The 22,822-nt window shown below is 48.8% G+C and overlaps 1 protein-coding gene across 1 annotated transcript; it reads right to left on the bottom strand.

Moving 5' to 3' along the window:
* Positions 1-1,155: 1,155 nt before the first annotated feature.
* IGSF23 (immunoglobulin superfamily member 23) lies at positions 1,156-15,488 on the bottom strand. The gene is given in 7 exon segments (XM_027619101.2): positions 1,156-2,001; positions 4,204-4,228; positions 4,231-4,356; positions 6,301-6,330; positions 6,333-6,572; positions 8,886-9,212; positions 15,380-15,488. Coding segments are annotated over 7 exon segments (846 nt in total). The 5' UTR covers positions 15,444-15,488; the 3' UTR covers positions 1,156-1,967.
* Positions 15,489-22,822: the final 7,334 nt, after the last annotated feature.

Genomic DNA, 22,822 nt, shown 5'->3' with positions numbered 1-22,822 from the left:
ATGTGACCCTGGGCAAGTCACTTACCCTCTCTCTGAGCCTCTCCTGCTTTGTCAGGAAAGTGGGGGTGGATTCTCCTTTCCACAGTGGGTTCAGTGAAGATGATATGACCCATGAATCACCTAAGGTATGTAGTATAGGGGCTGACACAGAGACAGCCCTTGGCAGACAACATCTGAACTCAGGTCTGCTCTTATTACTGCTAATCATCATGATGTGATAGGTGGCTTTGTGTTGGTCACAAAAGCACTGAAGTTCCTCAGATGTTAGATGCATCCACGCCAGAGCTTCATCCATACTCCTTTCCCCTCAGCCTGCCATCTACCAGGATTCTCCAACAGCTCAAAATCAAGTGGTCAATCTTATTTACAAATGGGCCATGGACTTCTGGGCCTTGTAACCACCTCCCCCACTTCTCTGTTCTAGTTTTTTTTTTCTTTTTTGAAAAGGAGCAAAAATAAGCGGCATGTGTAGAAGACATTTTGGGGTGTCTGTCCAGCTTAGAAGGCAAAACCTCTCCTGTTTTCTGGGCGACGAAACAGACAGGGCTAAGCCCCTTGAACTCTGCTGGTACGAATCCTCCTGGACCCCACCCCAGCCACAGGAATGGGACCACGGTTGATACCTGACATGAGTGAGCCAATCAGATGCCTTCTCCAGGGGTTTCAGGGACAAGGCGAAGGGATTCTGTGGACTTAGAAGTTATGGGATTGTGTCTTTTCCCATGTGGATGGAGAAACACTGAGCACCCACATGCAGAGAGAGACAGAGAGAGAACTGTGGAATCCCATGTACCCAGAGAGGAGGGTGACAAGGGGTGAGGGCTGGGGGCCGAGAGGGGCAGCAAGCTCCTGCCCTGCCCTGGTTCTAGCAGCGTTCCTGTTTTCTGATCACGCACTGCCTTCAGTGGGAGCTTGAAAAAAATGGCCACAGATTCTTTCCTTTTCATGAAGAGGTGGTGTCCATTTCCCACCCCTCAAATCTGGGCTGGCCACGTGGCTGGCTTTGGCCAGAAGAATGTGGCAGAAATGATGATGTGCTGTTCTTTTTTTTTTTTTTAAGATTTTATTTATCTGAGAGAGCACGAGTGTAGGGAGAGGCAGAGGGAGAGGGAGAAGCAGACTCCCTGCTGAGCAGGGACCCCCCCCCCCCGCCTCCACCCACCAACATGGGGCTTGATCCCAGGACCCCGGGATCATGACCTGAGCTGAAGGCAGCTGCTCAATCAACTGAGCCACCCAGGTGCCCCAGAAATGATGATGTGCCATTCTTAACATTGGCCCTAAAAGGCATTGCCCCTCTGCTCTCACTCCTGGAATCCTGCCTCTGTCATGTGAACAAGCTTGGGTCGGCCTGCTACAGAATGATAGATGATGTGGAGGACAGGTTAATTGTTCCAGACAACTGTCTTAGTCCAGACAGTCCCTGGGTAACTGCCAACTCATCACAGGTGCATGAGTGGGCCCAGCAGAGACCAGAAGAATGGCCCAGCTGAGCCCAGCCCAAACTGAAAACCCTGCAGAATTGTAAGCTAAATCCATGGCTGTCTTTTCAAGCCATTAAATTTGGTGGGGGATAGTTTGTTACACAGAGGGTGCTAACTGATACACCCTTGGAGTTTTGGAAGTCTTCCTGGATCCTTGTATTAAATTCCTCCTTTTGTTTTTATCGACCCACTTAAGTGAGTATCCTTTGCTCTCAGCCTGCAAATTTTATGAAATATGGACTGCTTGTGTAGGTGGTTTCCAGGGATTTGGTGAGCTGGGCAGATGGGACACTGGCGGCTGGCGAGAGGGAGAGAAAGGCAGTCTCTGGGACTCTCTGCAAGATGAGAACATCCCAAAGACAAATGATCAGGAAGGAGGAGGTCTCATCTGGAGCCCCCAGGAACTTCATCTTGTCCCAGCCCCAGGATTCTCTTGCTGCCCTTCCCAGCATTACCTCTGAGGCTGACAGACAAGTGCCCACTTCAGCAGCATATCTGTATTCTTTGTCTGTTAGTCCTATAATGAGAGAGAGAGAGTGAAATCGTCATCATCATCATCATAATGTGGCTGACATTTTTTGGAGGTTTACCATTGCCAGGTACTATTTGCAGTGCTTTACTCCTACTGTGTCATGTAATCTGCACACTTTCCCTTTGAGGTAGGAATTACCATTTATCCTTGTTTTACGGATAGGGTAGGAGGTTAGTTAGCCTGGCTTCAAGGCCCAGGGCCTTAACTGCAAACAGCAGGGATCTCTCTTGGCCCTTGTTGGGTGTGGTGGATGTGTGTGGGGCTTCCCCTCAGCCCATACCCCTCTTTCCCGAGGACTGCTCCTCCCCACTGGGAGGGGCAAGACAGCCACGCCTGTCCTCATGACCTCATCTCCAAGGTTGCCATGACTCGAAGAGGCTGGTTCCTCCTGGCTGCCGTCAGCGTCCGTCCGTCATCATACGTCTTGGCCAAAATTGTGGGAGGAGAGGAAGTGACCCCTCCTGCCTGCTCATGGAGGCAGGGACTGGATGTCTCATCCCTCCCCTCTAAGAACATGATTTTGGATTTGAATCTGGGCTTGGTTCAGGGTCAGCCATTTGTCAGCTGTGTCGCTGGGCAAGGTGAGTTTCTCTGGTTTACTCACTTGGAAAATGAGGACAAGAACATACCCATCCCTTGGAGTAGCTGTGACTTGAAGGCTCTTGGCACTTCCCGAGGGCCCAGGAAGTTGCAGCTGCTACAGTGATGAGGCTGATGCAGGGGATTCAGGCAGTAGCCTGGCCCTCCCTCACCCATGGAAGGTTCCACATGGGACTCAGGGACTGGAGACTTGGCCCCAGCCTCTCCCAGTTGATCCACAAGGCCTTTGCAAACCATGTCAGCTTGCAGTACATAAGCTATGAAGGCTTGTGTTGTTATGGTAGGAAAAGAGGCAGTTGAGGTTAGGGGCGAGAACTAGGAATGAGGCAGGGTTCTGGGTTTGAATTCCTCTCTAGCTGTGGGGTCTGGGGCTAGTCACTTCTCTCTGAGCCTTAGTTCCCTCTTTGACAAAAACAAGATCTTCTTTCTTAACCACCACCGCCCCCCCCCCTTCCCCCCAACACCTGCAGAGCTCTTGTGGACATTAAATAGAATAATGTTTAGCAAGCACATAATAGGCGCTCAATACATGGTAAGATATTATAGTATTACAGTAATAGCTAATACATCTAGGAATGAAATGCAAGTCGGATATAAGTCAGATCCCGTCCCTCCTCTGCTCTAAACCCTCCATGGCTCTCATGTCACTCAGAACAAAAGCCAAGTCCTTATATGGCCCACAAGACCTTACACTTTCTGTCCACCCCCACCCCCACCCCCATTCCCTCCCTGATCTCATACCATATTTCTCTTTCCCTTCCTCACACCACTCCAGCCACACTGGCCTCCTTGCTATTGCTTGAACACACCAGGGAAGTCCTACCTCAGGGCCTTTTGCCCTGGCTATTTTTCCTGCTGGGTATGCCCTTCTGCCAGACATCCACTGACATCCATCCCTCCTTTGCTCAGTGTCTTAGCTCAGATGTCACTTTCTTGGGGAGGCCTTCACTGACTTAAACTGTGCCCCACCCCAACCCTGGATTGACTTCTCAGCCTTACTCCACTGCTTAGCACTCACCATTATCCAACATGCTGGATATCCAACATCCAAAATCTATATTTTACTTGGTCGTCACGTGAATTGCTGGTGTCTCTGACTAGGATGCAAGATCCTGAGGTCCAGGACTCCGGCTGCTATTCCCAGGGCTTCCCCAGCGCCGGCAGAGTGTGCCCTGGATGGATATGTGTAGAAGGACTGAATACAGCACTGACCACATGCCAGGCACAGGTGTAGATGCTTGAGAAATAGTAACTTGTTTCATCCTCACAGCAGCCCCAAGGATGGCATTTTGCAGATGGGCAAACTGAGGCACAGACAGTGGGAGCAACTTGCCTATGGCCTCACTGTGGGTAAGGAATAGAGCCGGGATTCGAACCTAGGCAGATGAGCCCCGGAATCCTTTTCTGTCTCTTTGTTCCCTGGTTAACTTTGCGTGCATGCGTCAAGGGTAGGTATCCTCCTCTCTGAGTCTAAAGCGTCTTGGATGAGGCTGCTGGTGGGGTTTCTGTCTTGCTGCAGAGTGAGCTGTGTCTTGTAGGGGCTGAGTGGATGTCAGGCAGTGGACAGAGGTGAAGGGCAGCACATACCTTATGCTCTGGATGATGGCAAAGCTATGCCTCCTATCAGCATCACGGCCCCTATACTTCCAGCGACGAGGAGGCCGATAGCAGCTTCTCCTGACACAGTGAGAATGGGGTCTGGCTCAATGGGCTCAGCGTCTGTGGGATCCACATTGTCTTCTGGGGACCAAGAAGGGGCGAGACTGGAGAAGCCATCCTCCCTCCACACTGCCGCCTCCCACCATTTCACCTCCTGAACGTGTCTTTAGTCTTCTGCCTCCTCCCCATCCTCTGGCCTCCACCCCAGCCTCCTCCTGGAGGCCAGCCTCAGCTCTCTCTCTCTCTCTCTCTCTCTCCCTCTCTCTCCCTACCTTGTTAACTTAGTTCCACTGGACTCTACTCAATTTCTGAGCTCACCTCTCTCTTCTACTTCCTGGCCTTTGTACCCCCTAGAATGCTATTTATGCCATTTTCTTCCCCTTGGCCTGGATAATTCCTATGTATCCTCGTACCAGCTCCGATGTCCCCTCCTCCAGGAAGCCCTCCCCGACCCACTTGCTGGGTCAGGTGGCCCCTTGGCTCCCCCACCCCAGTCTTGCCCACTCTGGTCATTACTGTTTGTGGATGGGTCAGTCCCCCACCGGTCTGTCCCCCACTCAAACATTAGTGTTTGGGGACAGGGCCAGGGCTGTCTCCAGAATGTCCCCAGCACCACCCAGCACAGGCTGGTCATGTAGTAGGCAGCCAACAAACATTTCCAGAATAGTTGATGGACGAATAAAGGGGGACCTGAAAGTCATTCTCAATGAACATATCAGAGTCACCTGCTGCTACAGGATTTAAACTTTTTTCTCCCAATGACTCACCCCCAAACCAAATCCTGAAGCTCCTGGGAAGAAATGGCAGCTCTCTGGGACCCAGCCAAGCCAGACTTTCCATCACCCTTGCCTTTTCCATGCTCTGGACCTTTGCTCATGTGTTCCCTGCTGCCCAAGTCCCTCCCCTACTTCTCTACTGGCCAGGTCCTCTGTACCATTCTAGCTCATTCCAGGCCTCTCCTCCTCCATGCACAAATACACGAAAAATAATATTCATGAGGATAGCTGCTATTTAAAGGACCTGCTTTCTTTCTTCTTCTTTTTTTTCAGGAGGCTTCACGTCCATCGTTGGGCTTGAGTTCACGACCCCAAGATCAAGAGTCTTATGCTCCACCGACAGAACTAGCCAGGTGCCCTTTAAGCACCTGCTTTCCTACAGGTGTTCTGCTAGCCTCATTCATGTATTATTTCTGCTCCTTATGACAATCTTCCAGAGGTATACACAGTCACACCCATTATGCACAGGAGGAAACAGAGGCTCAGAGAAGGGATGTCACTTATCTTAAGTCACCTGGCCAGGAAGGCACAAGGGCGGGAATTGAATCCAGGTTTAACCAGCTCCCAGGCCACTTTCCTGATCGCAACAGGCTGTTCTTGTTACTGCCCCTTGGGGCTCCACACGTGCCACCGCATACAGTAATAGTCACAAAATTAATAATAATATGGATAATGGTAATTGCAGCACGATACTAGCTCATGCTTTCTGAGCTCTCACTAGTGTCCAGTAGCACTGGGCACAATTATTTTAAGCTGTTCTCCTCCTTATCTCATTGAATGCTCACAACTATACTTTGGGGTGGGCGCTATTATTTTCCCAATTTACAGATGAGGACACTGAGGCACAGAGAAGTCAAGGCAGTGGTCTAAAGTCACACAGCTAGGAAGTGGTGAAGCCAAAATTCAAATTCCAAAGCCTGTGCTCAGAACCACTCATTATCACCTGCCTTTTTTTTTTTTTTTTTTTTGCCGGTATGTGCTGAGACCTAGAGAGGTTAAGTTCACACAGCCAGCAAATAGTTGGAGCTGGGATCCAGATTGCTGGCTCCAGATCCTGAGCTGAGCTTTTGTTTGAGCTCATCTCTGTCAGCTGCAGCCTCTGTAAAATGGGCTAATAATCCCCACTCTGCCAGGCAGATGGAAGGACGGGATGACATCTTGGCTGGAGAGGGGCTCAGAGTGGACTGCTCTGTAGGTGGCTCAATGCAACCAAGGATGCAGAAGTCTGGGGTGGGGGCGGGGGACTCACGTGGCAGCGAGAGGGTCACAGGATAGGAGGATACTGTCCCTGGCTGTTCTTGGCTGTGCACACGTAGGTGCCCAGATGTTCCAGGGACAACCTCCGGATGATCAGCATAGCCCCAATCTTGTAGGGCTCCCCGTTGAAGGTCCAGTGCAGCACAGGTTTGGGGGTGATAGAAGAAGCCAGGCACTCCAGGATCACTGAGTAGTTGAGGTCACTCTGGATAACGCCCTCGAAGACATAGGGGAATGTCAGCAGCATCACTCCGTTGGAGCTGGCTGTGCAAACAGAGAGCAAGGCCACATGGATGGAGACCCCTCAAAGAGGCTGAGCACTTCTTTTGTCCAACACAGGGACATTCATTCATTCATTCATTCATTCATCAACAAATGTGTTTGGAGTTCCTGACTGGTGCCCAGTGCTGCTCCAGACATGGGGCGTGGCAGAGCTGTTGGTGCCCCCACCCCAGCCCCTCACCCTCACCCTCACCACTTCCAACTGCCACATTGCACCTGTTGCCTGGGCACTTTCTCCGGCTGCCAGAGCCTGCTCTGGCCAAGGAGGAAGCAGGCCAGAGAATTGGGAGATGGGCACAGCCAGGGCACTATGCAGTGACTGGCATGGGCTGGTATATAAATATCCCAGTTGCCCAGCCCTCAGCTGGCCCAGGGTGAGGCCGAAGAGCTGGGAGGAGTGGCTGGATTCTGGATTAGTTTGAAAGCAGAGCCCACAGGATTTGCTGATGGATTGGAGAGAAAGAGAGGAGTCAAGAGGGGGTCTCCAAAGGCTCGGGACCTGCGCCTGGCTGCTGGGAACCCTCTTTACAGAGGTGGGGCATCCATACTAGTTCTCTTTCCAGGTGAAAGACTTGAGGTCCAGGGGTTCTTAGGCTCAGGCTTCATGGTCAGAGAGAGGCACAGCGAGTATTTGAAGCTGGAAGTCTGATGTCATGGTGAGTACCTGGAGCCTCCACACTGAGCTGATTTCCAATTTCAGTGCAATGTGATAGTGAAAAGAACTTTAGCTCAAACCAATAACTCACGGAAGGCTTCCTGGAGGAGGTGGTGTCTCAGCTAAGCTTGGCAGGAGGAGAAAGAACCCACCAGGTGTAGAAACAAGAATCAATGTAATATCCACTTGGATCTGGCTCTTACTAGGAGCCAAACGCCGTTCCAAACACATGTTAACTCATGGCCGGTTATGAGTGAGTGAAACCCATCCATGCTTGGGCGAAATCATTTAGAAAGTTGTAATCGGGGCGCCTGGGTGGCTCAGTCTTTAAGCGTCTGCCTTTGGCTCAGGTCATCGTCCTAGGGTCCTGGGATTGAGCCCCGCATGGGGCTCCCTGCTCCGCGGGAAGCCTGCTTCTCCCTCTCCCACTCCCCCTGCTTGTGTTCCCTCTCTCTCTGTGTCTCTGTCAAATAAATAAATAAACTCTTAAAAAAAAAAAGTGGTAATCAGCATTTGAAATGTGACATGAACTATAATATGATAGAAACTATCAGAATGCACTGCTTGTAGCAATAACTGTTATTTTATGGCACGTGTCTTACGCGTGCGTGTGTGTGTACACGTACACACCAGGTCATGATGTGAAGTTCATTTCTCACTGTGGGTCACGATGGAAAAAGCTTGAAAAACACCAGATTTACTCCCTGAAATCCTCAACACAACCCTATGTGGTAGGTTCTACTGTGACTCCATTTTACAGATGAAGACACTGAAGTACACAGATGGGAAGTACCTTTGCAAAGACACAAGGCTAGTCACTGGTGGGGCAGCCACATCTTTGCAAGGCTGTCCTGGTTTCAGAGGCTGCACAAGCTCTAGGCTGAGCATGGCACGGGCACGGGAGGTGGGGGAGCTCTCCCCACCTTTGGTACCCTGAAGATGGTGCTGGGCTAGAGAGGCCGTGGGAAAGGGGATAAGCTCCAGGACCAAAGAGAGTCCTGTAGAATCCCAGCTTGGCCTTTTGCTTCTAGGTGACCACAGGCTATTGACATCACCTTTCGGTCTTAGCTCCTCACCTGTGCAATGGGTTTGGTGCTCGGAGCATCTGCTTTCTCCGGTCGTTGTGAAATCCCCTGTGTTTGGTATGTATTGAGGGCTCAGTAAGTTGCAGCCAGTCCTTCCTGCTTTTTGGTGTTTACTCCAGCTGGCCTCTCTAAAGGAGCACTTTCTCCCACTCTTCACGGGGCAAACTCCTGATCGGCTTTACAGATCCCAGCTCGGATGGCCCCTCCTCTGGGGAGCCCTACCTGTCTCCTAGGCTAGGTTCTTGCATGTCCCTGCCCACGAGCCCAGCCCCACCCAGGACAGAGAAGGCACTAAAAAAAGATTTGATGCATATGTAAGAATCAGCGTCGGTAAGTGTTTTGTTGAGCGGAAATCTCAGGCCCCGCATGGTCAGCCCTGCCGACCACCAGCTCTACCTGCCTTCCCAAGTTACACTGAAAAGCCAACAGCTTCGCGTGGCCTGCACCCCCTACATGGTTCTGTGCACAATTTCTTGTGCTCTCCAGATCTCTCTTGCCCCTCCAGCCTTGCTGCTCTCTCTGCCTGAGAACTCGGTCCCTCTCAGCCCCACTCACCCTGGCCAAGTATCTGCTCTGTCGCACTCCTGCGTCCTTTGCTGGTTTCCGGCACTGTGTCTTGAGCTGTTGCATTTCCAATGATCAGGCTGCTTTGGGTGTCCAGTATCTCCTGGCCGATGTGGTTGGGCCCTGGGAAGCCCTCAGGGGAGAAGATCATGGTTTCTGGCCGGGCCTTGTGCCCTTGGAACCAAGAAGTGGAGAGAACACCATTCAGGCTTCCGGGGACAGGCAGGCGGGCACTGGCTCCTTCGGTCAAGGGGTCTGGAGACGCGGGGGCGGGCAGCGCCAAGGAGGCAGAACAGGTGCAGGAGGCGATCAGGATGCCTTGGAGGATGTGGGAAGGGAGAGGAGAGAGCAGAGGGAGCAAATGGGACCAAAGGCAAGATGATGCCCCAGCAAATAAACCTTCCTGAGCTTGCGAGGAGTGTGGCACATCAAGAGTTGATAACAGCGATAATGACAGAAATAGTGTAGGGGGCGCGCCTGGATAGCTCGGTTGGTTAAGTGTCTGACTCCTGATTTCTGCTCAGGTCATGATCTCGGGGTCCTGGGCTCGAGGTCCATACTCAGCGGGAAGTCTGCTTGAGGATTCTCTCTCGCTCCCTCTTCCTTTGCCCCTCCCCCTGCTTGCTCACTCTCTTTCTCTCTCTCTAAAATAAATAAATCTTAAAAAAAAAAAGAAATAAAAGGGAACATTCACTGAGCACCTTCTACAAGCCAGACACTGTTTTAAGCAATGAACATATATTATCTTACTTACTCCTTCATCGACCCCACCAAGCACACATTATTCAGGGTATCCTACAGATCCATTCTCTGACCTCTGCCCTGCTCTGCTTCCTGAAAGGCTGACTTCTTTGAGCTGCATCATTAGGTGCCCATGTCTTTTGCTTTGGGTTGGCTTCTGCCAATGGGAGTGACCTTGAGTAGCTGGTCCCACAGCTCCCTCCCTGCTCCATCAACGGGGGTCGGCTCTGTCCCTCTAATAAGGCTGCTGTTGGTGTCCCTCTCCATACACCACTGTCTTTGGGTTTTGGGGGTCTGCTCTTCCTCTTACGGCTTCTAGCAGAGAGGAAGTAACAGCTTTCTGCTCTGGCTAGTCCCTGGGTGTTGCACAATCTCGGGTGGGTTTACCTATGTCCTGCCTACACCTCTGCAAATAGTCCCTATATTAAGCCCCCGTCATTACTCCTTTTGAGTAGACCATTTTCTACCTCAACCCTGAGTGACACAATTATTATACCCCCAGGAGGACTGAGGAAATGGAAGCTCAGAGAATTGAAGACCATTGTCCAGGATGTCATAGGTGATAAACAGCAGGGCTGTGAGCCACACCCAGGCAGGCAAAATTCTGTCAGTAAAGTAGACTGGTGCGTGTGCCCCACCATCCCCAGTTGCTCTCACTTCCTTTAATTAAATTTCCATGTGGCTTAGTGCTTGGAGTGAAATCCTCAGGGTCTGACTCCAGACCCTATGCACTTACCCACCCCACTCTTCTGCCTCTCATTGGATTGATGGCTGTGGCAGCAAGAACACAAGGTCCAGCCATAAAAGACTGAAACATCTGAGGGGAAAATGTAAAGAACTTCAGCCAAGGGGAAAAAAACAAATACCACCCACCAACTCAGAAGAACAATGACATACCAGGAAAAATGATTTGCAACAGATCTCACAGACCAAGAGCTCATTTTGCTAATATGTAAAAAGCTCTGAGATATCAATAAGAAAAATATCAGCAACCTAACAGAAACATATACAAAGGATGTGGGTAGCCCATTCATAGAAAAGAAAAGAAAATAGAAATGTCAAATGTTCAGCTGTGCTCATGGTAAGAGCAATGCAAATTATTATTATTATTTTTAAAGACTATATTTTTATTTGACAGAGAGAGAGAGAGAGAGCACAGGCAGGCAGAGCAGCAGACAGAGAGAAACAGACTCCCCGCTGAGTAGGGAGCCCGATACAGGACTCGATCCCAGGACCCTGAGATCATGACCTGAGCCGAAGTCAGACACTTAACCAACTAAACCACCCAGGTGCCCTCCATATCCTCTGACCCTGAAATTAAACGTCAGGGAATGTGTTCTACAGATACACTTTCTCAATATAAAATGACTAACGGGCAGGGTCATTTGCCACACCTTAGTTATAATGGCGAAAGATTGGAAATATCCAAGTGCCCGTCCACCGGGAACCAATTTAATAAATTATGGTCCATTCACACAGTGGAATGATACACTTGTACAAAAGGATGAGGAAGAACTCCGTCCAGAATGGCATGAACTGAGAGGTAAAGATCTCCATAGTATGTAGTTAAGTTACGAATGCATGCTGCTGGATAGTTCTTATGGTATGCTACCTTTGGTGTAAAAATGGGAGAAAAGTAAATATATATTTGCATTTCTTATAAACACACAAAGAAACCCTGGAAGGATACACAAAAACAGTGGTTCTCTGTGTGTGATGGCGGGGAGGGAAGCCTCAGAACTCGATGGGTGGCGAGGACAGAGACTTCACTCAAGGTCTTTTCTGTATCTTTGAGATTTAAACCGTGGGAATATACAACCCATTCAAAAATTAAGTAAAATTTGAATAAAGGAAGTAAGAGAGCATAAATGTTCTCAATAGTCTTTCACACACACATGCGCGCACACACACACACAGTGCACATACACCAGAATGTCAGATCCAGAATTGGACTGCCAGTGTGCAAGTCCCAAAACTTATTAGCTCTGGTGACTTTGGGAAAATTACTTATCCTCTCCAAGCATCAGTTTCCTTATCTATAAAATGGGAATGATGATGCCTCCAGTGATTTTTCAACTGGGGATGATTTGCTCCCCTCAGGGGACATTGGTAACGTCTAGAAGTTTTTCTGGTTGTCATGATGTGGGGTGGGGGAGGTGCTACTGGCATCCAGTGGGTAGAGGCCAAGGAGACTGATCAGCCTCCTACCATGACAGCCCCAGCAACAAGAAAGCATTGGACCCCAAATATGAGTAGTGCCGATGTTGAGAAGCCCTGATCTAATGCTTGTAAAGGGCGCTTAGAACAATGTGCCAACAAGGTGAACGCCAAATCAATGCTTGACATTATAATTATCATCACTATTACCATTCTTGCTTCTGTAATTGCGAGTCCTTGGGGTGCTGTAAATATGTCTTTTAAAGATTAAAAACAAAAGCAATACACTAAGTGGTTACATTCTAAGGATCAGAAATTCCCACTTACAGAACAAACGTGAAAACATCAGCTCTCTCCTGGAATGAGAAGTGGTAGCGAATGACTCCCAGGGCAGCAGCATCAGATACAGACAGTGCTGGGCTCTGGAACCCGGTGTGACAGGTCTCAGAAGGGCAGCTTCCGGGGGAGGGGGTCAGCTGACACCCCCTGCTGGCTGCGTGCCAGGGACTGTGCCAGATTCTCCCAACCACGACCTCACTGGTCCCCTCTACAACTCTGAGATCAGCACTAGTCTGTTTTATAGGCAGGGAAACTGGGGCACAGCGAGCTTGAGTCTCAGAGCCAAGGTCAAAAGTGGAGAGCTGGGAGTTGTCCCATTACAGGGCCTTCTGGGTGGGTGAGGGGGGCTCACTGAGTCTTTTATCTGAGTCGACAGCTGGTGTGATTTTTCTTTTTAAAAAGATCTATGTATTTATTTGAGAGAGAGTTGGGGGGGTGAGGCAGAGGGAGAGAGAGTCTCAAGTGGCCTCCCCGCTGAGCATGGAGCCCCACATGGGGCTCGATCTCATGACCCTGAGATCATGACCTGAGCCAAAATCAAGAGTCACTTAACCGACTGAGCCACCCAGGTGCCCCTGGTGTGACTTTCCTGTTCCCCTGCTCATAAGCCTTCTGTGGCTCCCCAGTGCTCTCAGGACACAGCACAGATCCCCTTGCCTGGCACCCTCCTACATCTCCATGCTCCTCTCTCCACTCCTCCCTCATTGTCTGCATCAGGCAGACCGAACTCTGTGCAGCTGCCCTGGCCTCCGGGCCTTTGCACATGTGGGTCCCCCTACCTAGAATGCTGTTCCCTCTAACTCTTCATCTAGCTGTGATTCCAGTTTCAGCTCCGGCACCCCCCTTCTGAAGCCTTCCCTGACCCTCAGGGAGGCTTGGTGATAGACACTACACTTGTGTCCGGGCAGGGACCTCAGGAGATGGAGTGATGGAAGCTCTAGCCACAGAGTGATGGGAATAAACAGGACCTGCTCAGGGTGCTGCTTTTCTATCTTGACGGAAAAGAAAAATTTGCATTCTTCCCCTTTTATGAAACAAAGGGCACAGGGATGCAATTTGCATGAGCGACGCCACCTTTCTCTGAGCTCTTACTTTGAATTTAACGGCTTTGAAAGGGCCTTCCCTGGCCAGCACCTCCCCAGCTTCAGACCTCAGCCCTTTTCTTTGGGCCCCCACATTCCTGCCCTACCCACTGGGGGATGGGTCTGTCTTCTCTCTGGACTGTGAGCCCCAAGAGAGCAGGGCTGGGGCTGTCTTGGTCGCTGCTCTGTCCCCAGCACCACCCCGCACAAGCTGGGTCCCCAGCAGGTGCTCAGGAGTGTTTGTTGAATCAGTGATTGAAGTAGAAGATCTCAGGTAACCCAATCTGAATTCGGGGATGGAGTTCTGACTCTGACACCATCGCAGGTGCCTGGTGATTCAACGAGTGTCCCCAAGGCACCTTAAGAAGACCTCACGTCTCGGCAACACTTCCTCCAGCTGCTGTGGAGTCACAGTTTCACTTGGAGACTTTGAGGCCACTAGACCCGGGTTCCTAACCCTGACTCTGCCACTTATTATTTCTGGTGTCCAAGTGAGGGATGGAGTGGAAAGGGCCCGTGGGGCAGAGGGAATAGAGGCTGGAGTGGAAATGACCCACGCCTCTAGTGTTCCATGTGATGACAAATGTGTCCTCATGTTTCCCATGAGGCCGTGGTGGATGCCTCGGCAGGGAGCCGGCTGGAGGCTGTCTGGCAAAGCCCCTCATGGGACAGGGCTCCCAAGGGCAGACCTTGGCAGAAAGAGGCTGGAGGGAGCCGGGAGATGCTGGTGAGCCTCTAGGGGGGCCCAGTTCATGGAGCCACAACAACATACTCTGCAGTGAAGAGGGTCCTCAAAGTGTCCCCCAACCCGACGGATGCAGCAATGGTGCCTCAACCACACAGAAGGGCTTGACTCCACCTTACAAGTAAAATAGCCAAGTAGAAACTTTCCTGCCCCCTTCCTGGACTTCCTCCCCTCTGCCCGTGGCTCCGAGAGGGCCGCAGACCACATCTCTGGGTGGGGGGGAAGGACACAAAGAAAACAGGCCTAGAATCTTACTACAGTCGGACACAGGCCTCAGCTGGGGATGAGGCAAAGCTTTAAACAGGGTGGAGTTTGGGGTTTTGAAACTACATGGAACCTGACCTTTTAAGACCTGGAAAAGGAGGCAATTCATTTACCTTCTGAGAGGTGCATGTGTGTCGTCTTTGGAAAGTGCGGTCTTGGTGGCCAGACCATCTGGGTTCAAATTCTCCCTCTGCCATTTCTAAGCTGTGTGGCCTGGGGGGAGGCACATAACCTCTCTGTGCCTCAGTTTCCTCCACTATGAAGTGGGGATCACATAGCCCTTACCTCATAGAGTTAAGAATTAAATGTTACTACATGAAAGCTCTTAGAACAGCCTGGCATGTAGAAGAAGTCAGTTATATGACCTCTTGATATTATGACTTGTTATTTTATAATCATCATTATTATTATTTAAGATTTTATTTATTTGAGAGAGAGAGCACGAGCAGGGGGAGGGGCAGAGGGAGAGGGAGAATCTCAAGCAGACTCCCCACTGAGCAGGGAGCCCGTCCCAGGGCTCCATCCTAGGACGCCGGGATCATGACCCAAGCTGAAGGCAGATGCTTAACTGACTGAGCCACCCAGGTGCCCCTATTATTATTATTTTTAAAAAGATTTATTTATTTATTTGAGAGAGAGAGTGCATGCTAGTGGAGGGAGGGGCAGAGAGAGAGAAAGAATCCTCAAGCAGACTCTGCGATGAGAGTGGTGCGCCAGGTGGGGCTCCATCCCACGACCCATGAAATTGTGACCTGCTCTAAAACCAAGAGTCCCACACTCAACCAACTGAGCCAGCCAGGTGCCCCTATCTTATTATTATTATTTAAAAATTATTATTAGATGTAGATAGCTGGGGTGAGCCAGGGAGCTCGGTGAAAAAGGGCGGGGCGGGGGTGGTCCTGGTCCTGAATTCTGATTCTACCCTCACCAGCCAGCGATCTTGGACAGGTGACTCTGTCCCTCTCTGAGCCTCTCTTCCTTGGTAAAAAGGGTCAACAGCACGGCCTCTTGGGTGGACTTCAAGAGCTCTTGTTCATCTTTCAACTGACTAGAGGCAGAGCTCTGAGAGGGGCAACTCTGACTTGGATAGAGACTCTCCCTGGGGGTGTCTTCTCCCTGTCCCCAACCTGTGGGTGAAGCCACTGTTCCTTACGCACCTGTTAGAAGTAGCCTCTTCCAGGCAGGGCTGTGGCCGGGTCCGGCGTCCAGAGGACACCTCATGCCTCATTCTGTCCAGGCGCTGCGCAGGGGAGGTCGCCCTGTCAGGAGCGGGGCCTCCTAGACCTCAAAGTCAAGGACGCAGCTTTGGCCCCGCCCCCCGTCCTGGCCACACCCCCGCTTCCCTGCCTGGCTCCTGCTCTTGGCTGGGAATTCACCTCCGGACCAGCACTCTTCTCTAGCACCGGTTTTATGGTAGTGGTGGGTGGGGAGCACGCAGGGGCGGGATCCTGGGAGAAGGGGTTTTAGGGTTTCGCTCGTTCCCTCTTTGCTCCCGCCCCCTTCCAGCCCTCCTGGCCTGGAGAATGATGAAGATGGAGGGTGGGGCGGAATTGTCCTGCTCCCGTCACTTCACATCAGAGGAGAGGAATGGCCAAAGATCATCAGGTAGGAGGTGGCTGGGGCCTCGCTTGCCTCCTGACTTGGCTCCAGACTCCGTGACTATCAGCTCTGAGACTCCACGTCTCTCCTCTGTAAAATGGGGATGTTGATAATAGTGCCTGCCTCAGAGTCAGAGGGGCCCATGGACATCAAGATGCCCAGCAGAGTGCCTGGCATAGAGCAGGTGCTCGATGAATGGCAGTAGTTATTAAAATAATGCGAAGTATTGTTATAGGTATCCGGGATGTCCTGGAGGCATGTTCAGAAGCCCTTTCTCAGGGCCTTGCTCCTACTATATCCTGAATTTTGGATTCTGGAAGAATAATCCACAAAAACTTCTTTCTCTCATCCTTTGGACCCATTCTTTCCTCCTCAATAATTGTATTGCTCAAACGAACAGCTGGCATTTATTGAACACCTACCACATGCCCGGCACAGCAGTTGACCTTTAAGTATTGTTGTTTAATTGAATGCTCATAGCAACCCTGCGGGGTCAGTATGATCATCTTCTTTTTCCAGTGGCTCACAGAGGCTAAGTAGTTCACCTAACCTCACACAGCTATTCACAATGGCTTTTGTCAGTTCTTGGAGAGAGTCATCTCAGGGCCTTAGCACTCGCTGCTCCCTTTTCTTAGCACCTTACACAAGTCATCTTATGGCTGATTGCATCTCATTGTTCCAGTCTCAAATCAAATAGAAACTCCTCCAAAGGGCCTTCCCTAATGCCTGCTGCAGGTGAAGCCCCAGCTTCTTGCTAGCAAAGCACACTGTTTTCTTTTCTTTCCAATATTTACTACTGTCTGAAATTATTCATTTCTTTGTCCACTTGTTTATTATCTGTCTCCCCATTCCCACACCCACCTCTCTAGAACATCAGGCGGGAAAGATTTTGTCTGGCTGTGTCCACAGTGTCTAGAACAGTGCCGGGCATATCATGGGTGCTCAATAATTTCTTTTATAGTGAATGAACAATGACTAAGTGAGTGAGTGTCATGGGAGTGTTGGAATTTGAACTCCTATCTGACTCAGCAGCTCATGCTTCTCCCTCCCAAAGAGGTCCAGGTTTCTACCCTGGGGCAAAGTTTCACACACAAGTCTTTGAGAATAGTCATTATCAAGTGACTTGGTAATATCTTTATTAACATTACCCATACTGCCTTTTTTTAAAAATGATTTTTGTGAAGGCTTGCTGGGGCGATTAACCAGGCCAGGGGACTACCAGTGGGTGATAAGCAAATATCTGCAACACGATTAATAACCGTCTATGGGTGAGGAGTCTGGCATTTCAGCTTATCCAGCTTTCACGCTCTTTTATTGGGGCAAAGCATCTGGAGTTTGCTTTGAGAAACCAGCCTTCTCATGGTTCCAGATCAGAGCACTTCATCCTCAACCACAGTGATTGGGGGAGGGTTGGGCACGTGACCCTAGCCTAGCAATAGGAGAATTTCAACCCTGTGCTTCAGTGATACCTGGACACACCACCCAACACAGGCCCAGGAAAAGCAAACAGAGGTCTTCTGTTGGAACTCTGGGGGATAAAGCATTTTCTTTCTGTCTGGCTTGCAAAGCTGAAGGGACAGAAAACATTTTCTTTTTGTCTGGCTCCAAAGCTGTGGAGCAGCTGGGGGCCCTCTTTCTACCATGAGTAGAAAGGCTGCCTAGAATGAGGCCAATGCATAAGAAAGCATAGCAGAGTAGACGGACAGATTTCTGATGACTTCATTTAAACACCTAGACCCATCTGTGCCTGAAGCTGGCCCTCATCTTTCAGCTTTTGTGTCATCTGAGTCTATATATTCCCCTAGATCTTCCTGGAAGTTTGATTTGCGATTTAGTTACTTGCTTCCCAAAGAACTCTGATGGAAAGGAAAGGTGAAAACAGAGCTTTTTGAGAGCATGTGATTCAGGATCTAGCGGAGACTGAAGATGGGTAAGGGATGCCTTGGGGGAGGAGGAGGACTTAGCAGGTCTTTGTATCCCAAACCTCAGCCTTTCTTATACCACATCTTAATTCCTTCCATATGTACCCCCCATCTGCACTTTTATTTATTTATTCAATATCTTACTTAAAAACAGCTCATCTAAAATAAGCTTGACTCAGTTTTTAAATAATAACACCCACAAAAGTGCATCCTAATAGGCTACTTGCATCAGTGCAGATGACGGCAAAAATATAATGATGAAAATGAAACACATCTGTCCACATAACTGTGCAAAAAATTTTGGTGTGTCACTGAAAGAACATGAGCCCCGATCCGCAGCACAACAATGTGAAGATACTTACTGCCGAACTGTACCTTAAAAATGGTTAAGATGGTAAATTTTGTGTCCTGAGCTTTTTTTAAAACCACCATTAAAATTCTTAAAAATTATTTAAAGAAGAAGAAGAGAGAAAAGAGGACAAGGAGCAATCATGTACCTAGCTTGCCTTTATGGTCCAGTCAAGGTAGGATGGAGTTGAAATCAACCCTTGCTGATACTCCAAGAAATAGCTAAGTTACAGTTGCAGAAATCTTAACAAACCATCGTCAAGTCCATAGATAACTTGGGGGAAGGGATTAATTAAGAAGTAAAACAGAATGCAAATGGCAGATATAACATCTAATGAGTCACTTCTCTTTCATTAGAGTCAGATAACTTAACCAATGGAGCAAGTTCAACCTGGCTAGTAATGTCATGTGGGTATTATGTAGGCGCCGAAATGATATGATAAGAAGGGCACTTCAAGGAGAAGAAGAAGAAAGAAGAAAGAAGAAAGAAGAAAGAAGAAGAAGAAGAAGAAGAAGAAGAGAGAAGAAGAATTAGAAGAAGAAGAAGAAGAAGAAGAAGAAGAAGAAGAAGAAGAAGAAGAAGAAGAAATAATAATAATAATAATAATAAGAAGAAGAACAACAACAACAATAAGGAGGAGGAGGAAGAAGGGGGAGGGGGTGTTGGAGGAAGAGGAGAAGAAGAAGAGGAAGAGCCCCTTCAGCTCTATGGTATTCTCCCCGACCCCCAAACCCAGAACCCCAGTCTAAGTATGAGAAAAACTTAGCCAAATCCAAATTGAGGGACATTCTACAAAATACCCTGTGTTCCTTAAAATGATCATGGCCATGAAAAAACAAGGTAGGACTGAGAAATTGTCACAAAGGAGATTCAGGAGACATGAAAACTAAATGCAGTGTGGGATCCTGGATTGGATCCTGGAACAAAAGAGGGACATTAATGGAAAAATTGGTGAGATGTGAATAATGTCTAGAGTTAAAAAAAAAAAAAGAAGACCATGAGTCCCACTTGGAGGAGAGAATCATGACAATTGCTAGCATTTACAAAAGAACAGGAGTCCTGCTTAGAGGAGACAGTCATGACCCTGACAATGACAAATGCTAGCATTTATGGAGAACTTGACTCTGAGTGGGGCACAGCGCCATATGGCAGGGGTTGCCATTCTCCAATTACAGAGGAGGAGAATGAGGCACAGAGAGGGTAGCTAGCTTATCCGAGGCCATGCAGTTGGTACATGACTGGGCAGACCCCGGTGCTAGTTTCCAGAGTCCATGATCTTAAGCATTATATACACCAATCTTTTAGTCACTTGGGCTTCCTAACATCCATAGGTATTAGATATTGTTTCCACTTCTTCACACGAGGAAACAGATACAATGAGTGTGGTTAAATACATTGTCTAAGGCCAAACCCTGTAAGGCACACTCACTCCAAGCCAGCCTCACTTCCTCTGGTCCTGGGATGATGAGTTTCCTGAGACACTGGTCAGGTCCTGTATTCCTGGCTCCTTGAGCCCGTGCAACATCATCATTCATGTCTCCTGGTGTGCGTGTGTGCATGCGCATGCGCACATGTGCAAGGGCTCGGTGTGTTGAAGGGGAGCAGTAAAGCATCATTTCACTTATAACAGGACAGATAGCCAGTGCTGGGTGGCTTGGGACAAAGCTGAATTGTGAAAGACAGCTGGAAGGCCAAAAGGACCCCCTGTCCCGCCAGGGGCTAGGTTTGGATAGGGAGAGGTCTTATCCCACGTGTTTCATGTTTCCATGGAAAGACTGGTCAGAGGCAACCCCTGCTCCTTCCAGGGGGTTTGGAAATATCTGCCTACGTTTTGGTTATCACCATGCCTGAGGACAGAACAGTACTGATGTTTAACTGGGCTAAACGTCCCGCAATAATAGGCGGGACTGTCCTCTGCGACAGAGATTCTTCTCACTTAAAATGCCAATAGTGTCCCAGTTAGAAACCTGGAGTTGGAATAAGGCTACAGCTTTTGTCCCACTTCCTTGTTATGAGATTGATGAGTCTAGGAGAGGATACTGAGCTTGCGTGGCTCAGACCCCCCTCCCTCCATGGATTTGCCTGTCTCTTGAAAGAGTCCATTGTAGCCTGCTACCTCCTGCCATGTGATAAAGGGCATCCCGGAAGTATGATTATATGTAAGAGAAACTAGTGGTGCCCTCACCCCTGATCTATTAGCCCCCTCTTTCACAGTTAAAGAAGTTTTCCCTGGGCACCTGGTTGCCTGGAATAAAGACTACATTTCCCAGCCTCCCTTGCAGCAAGTGTGGCCCAGAGGCCACGTTCTGATCGATGAGATGTGAGCAAAAGTGCAGTTTTGGGGTCATGCCCTTAAAGGAATGGGCCCTTCCTTTCTTGTTTTCCCTTCCTTCAGGTTAGGGTGGGGACATGGTGGCGTGGCATCTTTGACCATGGGGACAAGCACAACACCATAGGGATGGCCAAGAACAGGGTGGAAGAGCTCAGGCTCCTGACACCTTCACAGAGCAGAGCTGAACACCAGCTTGCACTGTTACAGCAGAGAGAAATACATTTACATATATTTATATGTAATTAAAGCTATTCTTATTTTGAATCTGTTACACACAGCCAAATTTATATCCTAAATTAAGCTGCTCAATTTAAGGGAAAAGAAGGGGAGGGGATGTCAAACCCATTGGGCCACACAGCTCAGTCATGTTTCCTGATATTCTTTATTGTTTGGGTAATAAAGCCAACATGTTGCCTCCTCTCTCTCTTTTACTTCTGCATCTCTCTCTATTGGTTCTGCCTTTAGGCCAGGATGAAGGGTGATATTCTTTGAGAGTTTAAGTCTCCACCCAGTTGCTGGTAGAAAAGCAGTTGCAAAGAAACCCGAGATTATCTGGAGCTTTTTCTGCAAAGCAGGCTCTGTTATGCAGGGGAAAGACCAGATATGGGTTTCCCCCTGGATGTAGGAAGCTGAAGAGAAAATGTCCCAGGGGTTTTAGATTGTGAATTTGTTTGCTCAAGCCTTCTTTCTTCTGGTGTGCCTTTCTGTGCTACAGAGGCCAGTAAGCTAAAAGCACACTTCCTCACTTTCCTCGAAGCCAGGGTTCTGCCAGTGTGACATACTTCATGAGATTTGGAAAGGAGAAGTGAAATGGGGGTGCTTATGATGCTTCTGGCATGGATTCTGAGAAGCACAGTCATGGAGAGGCTGGTGTCTTTTTCCACCAGTGACTGGCTTTGTGCATTTTGAGAGGCTCTTATCAGTGTGAATCTAGCAAGTGTGGCATGGTTCTGGAGCCAGCAACTCCAGTAGTAGCAACTTTTCTATGATGGTGGCAGTAGCAATTCCCCCAGCGGGTCAGTTCAGAAGCTTCAGATCTTCAGCCTGTGGGGCCTGATGGAATCGGCTTTCTTTTCCTTCCCATCAGAAAGCACCCAGCTAGCTCTCTTTCCCTGGGCTGGGTCTGCCCCCTTTGAGCCTCTCAGAATTGGAATTAGTCCAGTCCTAAATCAAATCAGATGCACAAGAATGTCACAGCACCAGACCTACTCTCCCAACATTTAGAAAATACAGGTGCACCAGCATTTCCCATGTGAATGCAATTTTCTTGTGTTGCTGTTTCAGCCACAGCCCATAGATCAATAGGAGGAAAACATGAATTTAAGTGACACGACACTATTTGCTTGAATAAGAAGGTTTAGCAGAATTATGATGCTCTTTTTACTCCACGAGGGTGGGAGAAGAGAGAAGTGACAATGAAAACTCCCAAGTCTTTGTTCTTTTCAGGAAAAGGGAGTGTTGGTGTACATATTATTAGCAAGGGCAACAAATTATTAAGACAAGCAGTCCAGGTTTTAGAGGTGTTATGGACTAAATTGTGGTGCCCCCCATTCATATGTTGAAGCCCTAAATTTCAATGTGACTGTATTGAAGACAGGACCTTTAAAGAGGTAATTAACTTTTTTAAAAAAAGACTTAATTTATTTATATATAGAGAGCACACGCATGTGTATATGAGTCGTGGGGGAGGAGCAGAGGGAGAGGGAGAGAGAATCTTAAGCAGACTCCATGCAGAGCACGGAGCCCAGCGTGAGGCTTGATCTCATGAACCTGAGATCATGACCTGAGCTGAAATCAAGAGTCAGACGCTTAACTGATTAAGCCAGCCAGGCTCAATTACCCAGAGGTAACTAACTTTAAATGAAGTCATAAGGGTAGAGGCCTAATCCAACAGGACTTCCATAAGAAGACGAAAAGACACCAGGGATATGTTCACGCAGGGCAAAGGCCATCTGAGGACACAGCAAGATGTTGCCCATCTGCAGGCCAAAGAGAGGCCTCAGAAGAAACAAACTCTGCCAGCACTGATCTTGAACTTTCCACCTCCAGAACCATGAGAAAAAAATTCCTGATGTTTAAGCCACCAGCCTAACCAGTAATATTTTGTTATGGCAGCTCCAGCAAACTAATACAGGAGTTTGAAGGTGGCTGTCAGAGGATGCAACAACAATCCATCTTTGAAGTCTGGGTGTCTTATAAGACTCCTTTGTTAGGAATACATTAACAAGACAGTCTCATGAGGCAGAGTCCACTTTTCTGAAGCTGTAGGAGAGGACAGAACATGTTCTCTTTCTTGCTTTGCTTAGGTTTTTGTTACTAGCAGTTAGAACAGCCTAGAGTTTCAAGTCAAAATCTTGCAATCATATATTTTTTTAGCACCATGAGAATAAAGAAGGAG

This window comes from Zalophus californianus, chromosome 17 (assembly GCF_009762305.2).
Source record: "Zalophus californianus isolate mZalCal1 chromosome 17, mZalCal1.pri.v2, whole genome shotgun sequence".
Lineage (NCBI taxonomy): Eukaryota > Metazoa > Chordata > Mammalia > Carnivora > Otariidae > Zalophus > Zalophus californianus.
The sequence above is the reverse complement of the archived record's forward strand: the minus strand, read 5'-3'. Positions and strand labels throughout refer to the sequence as shown.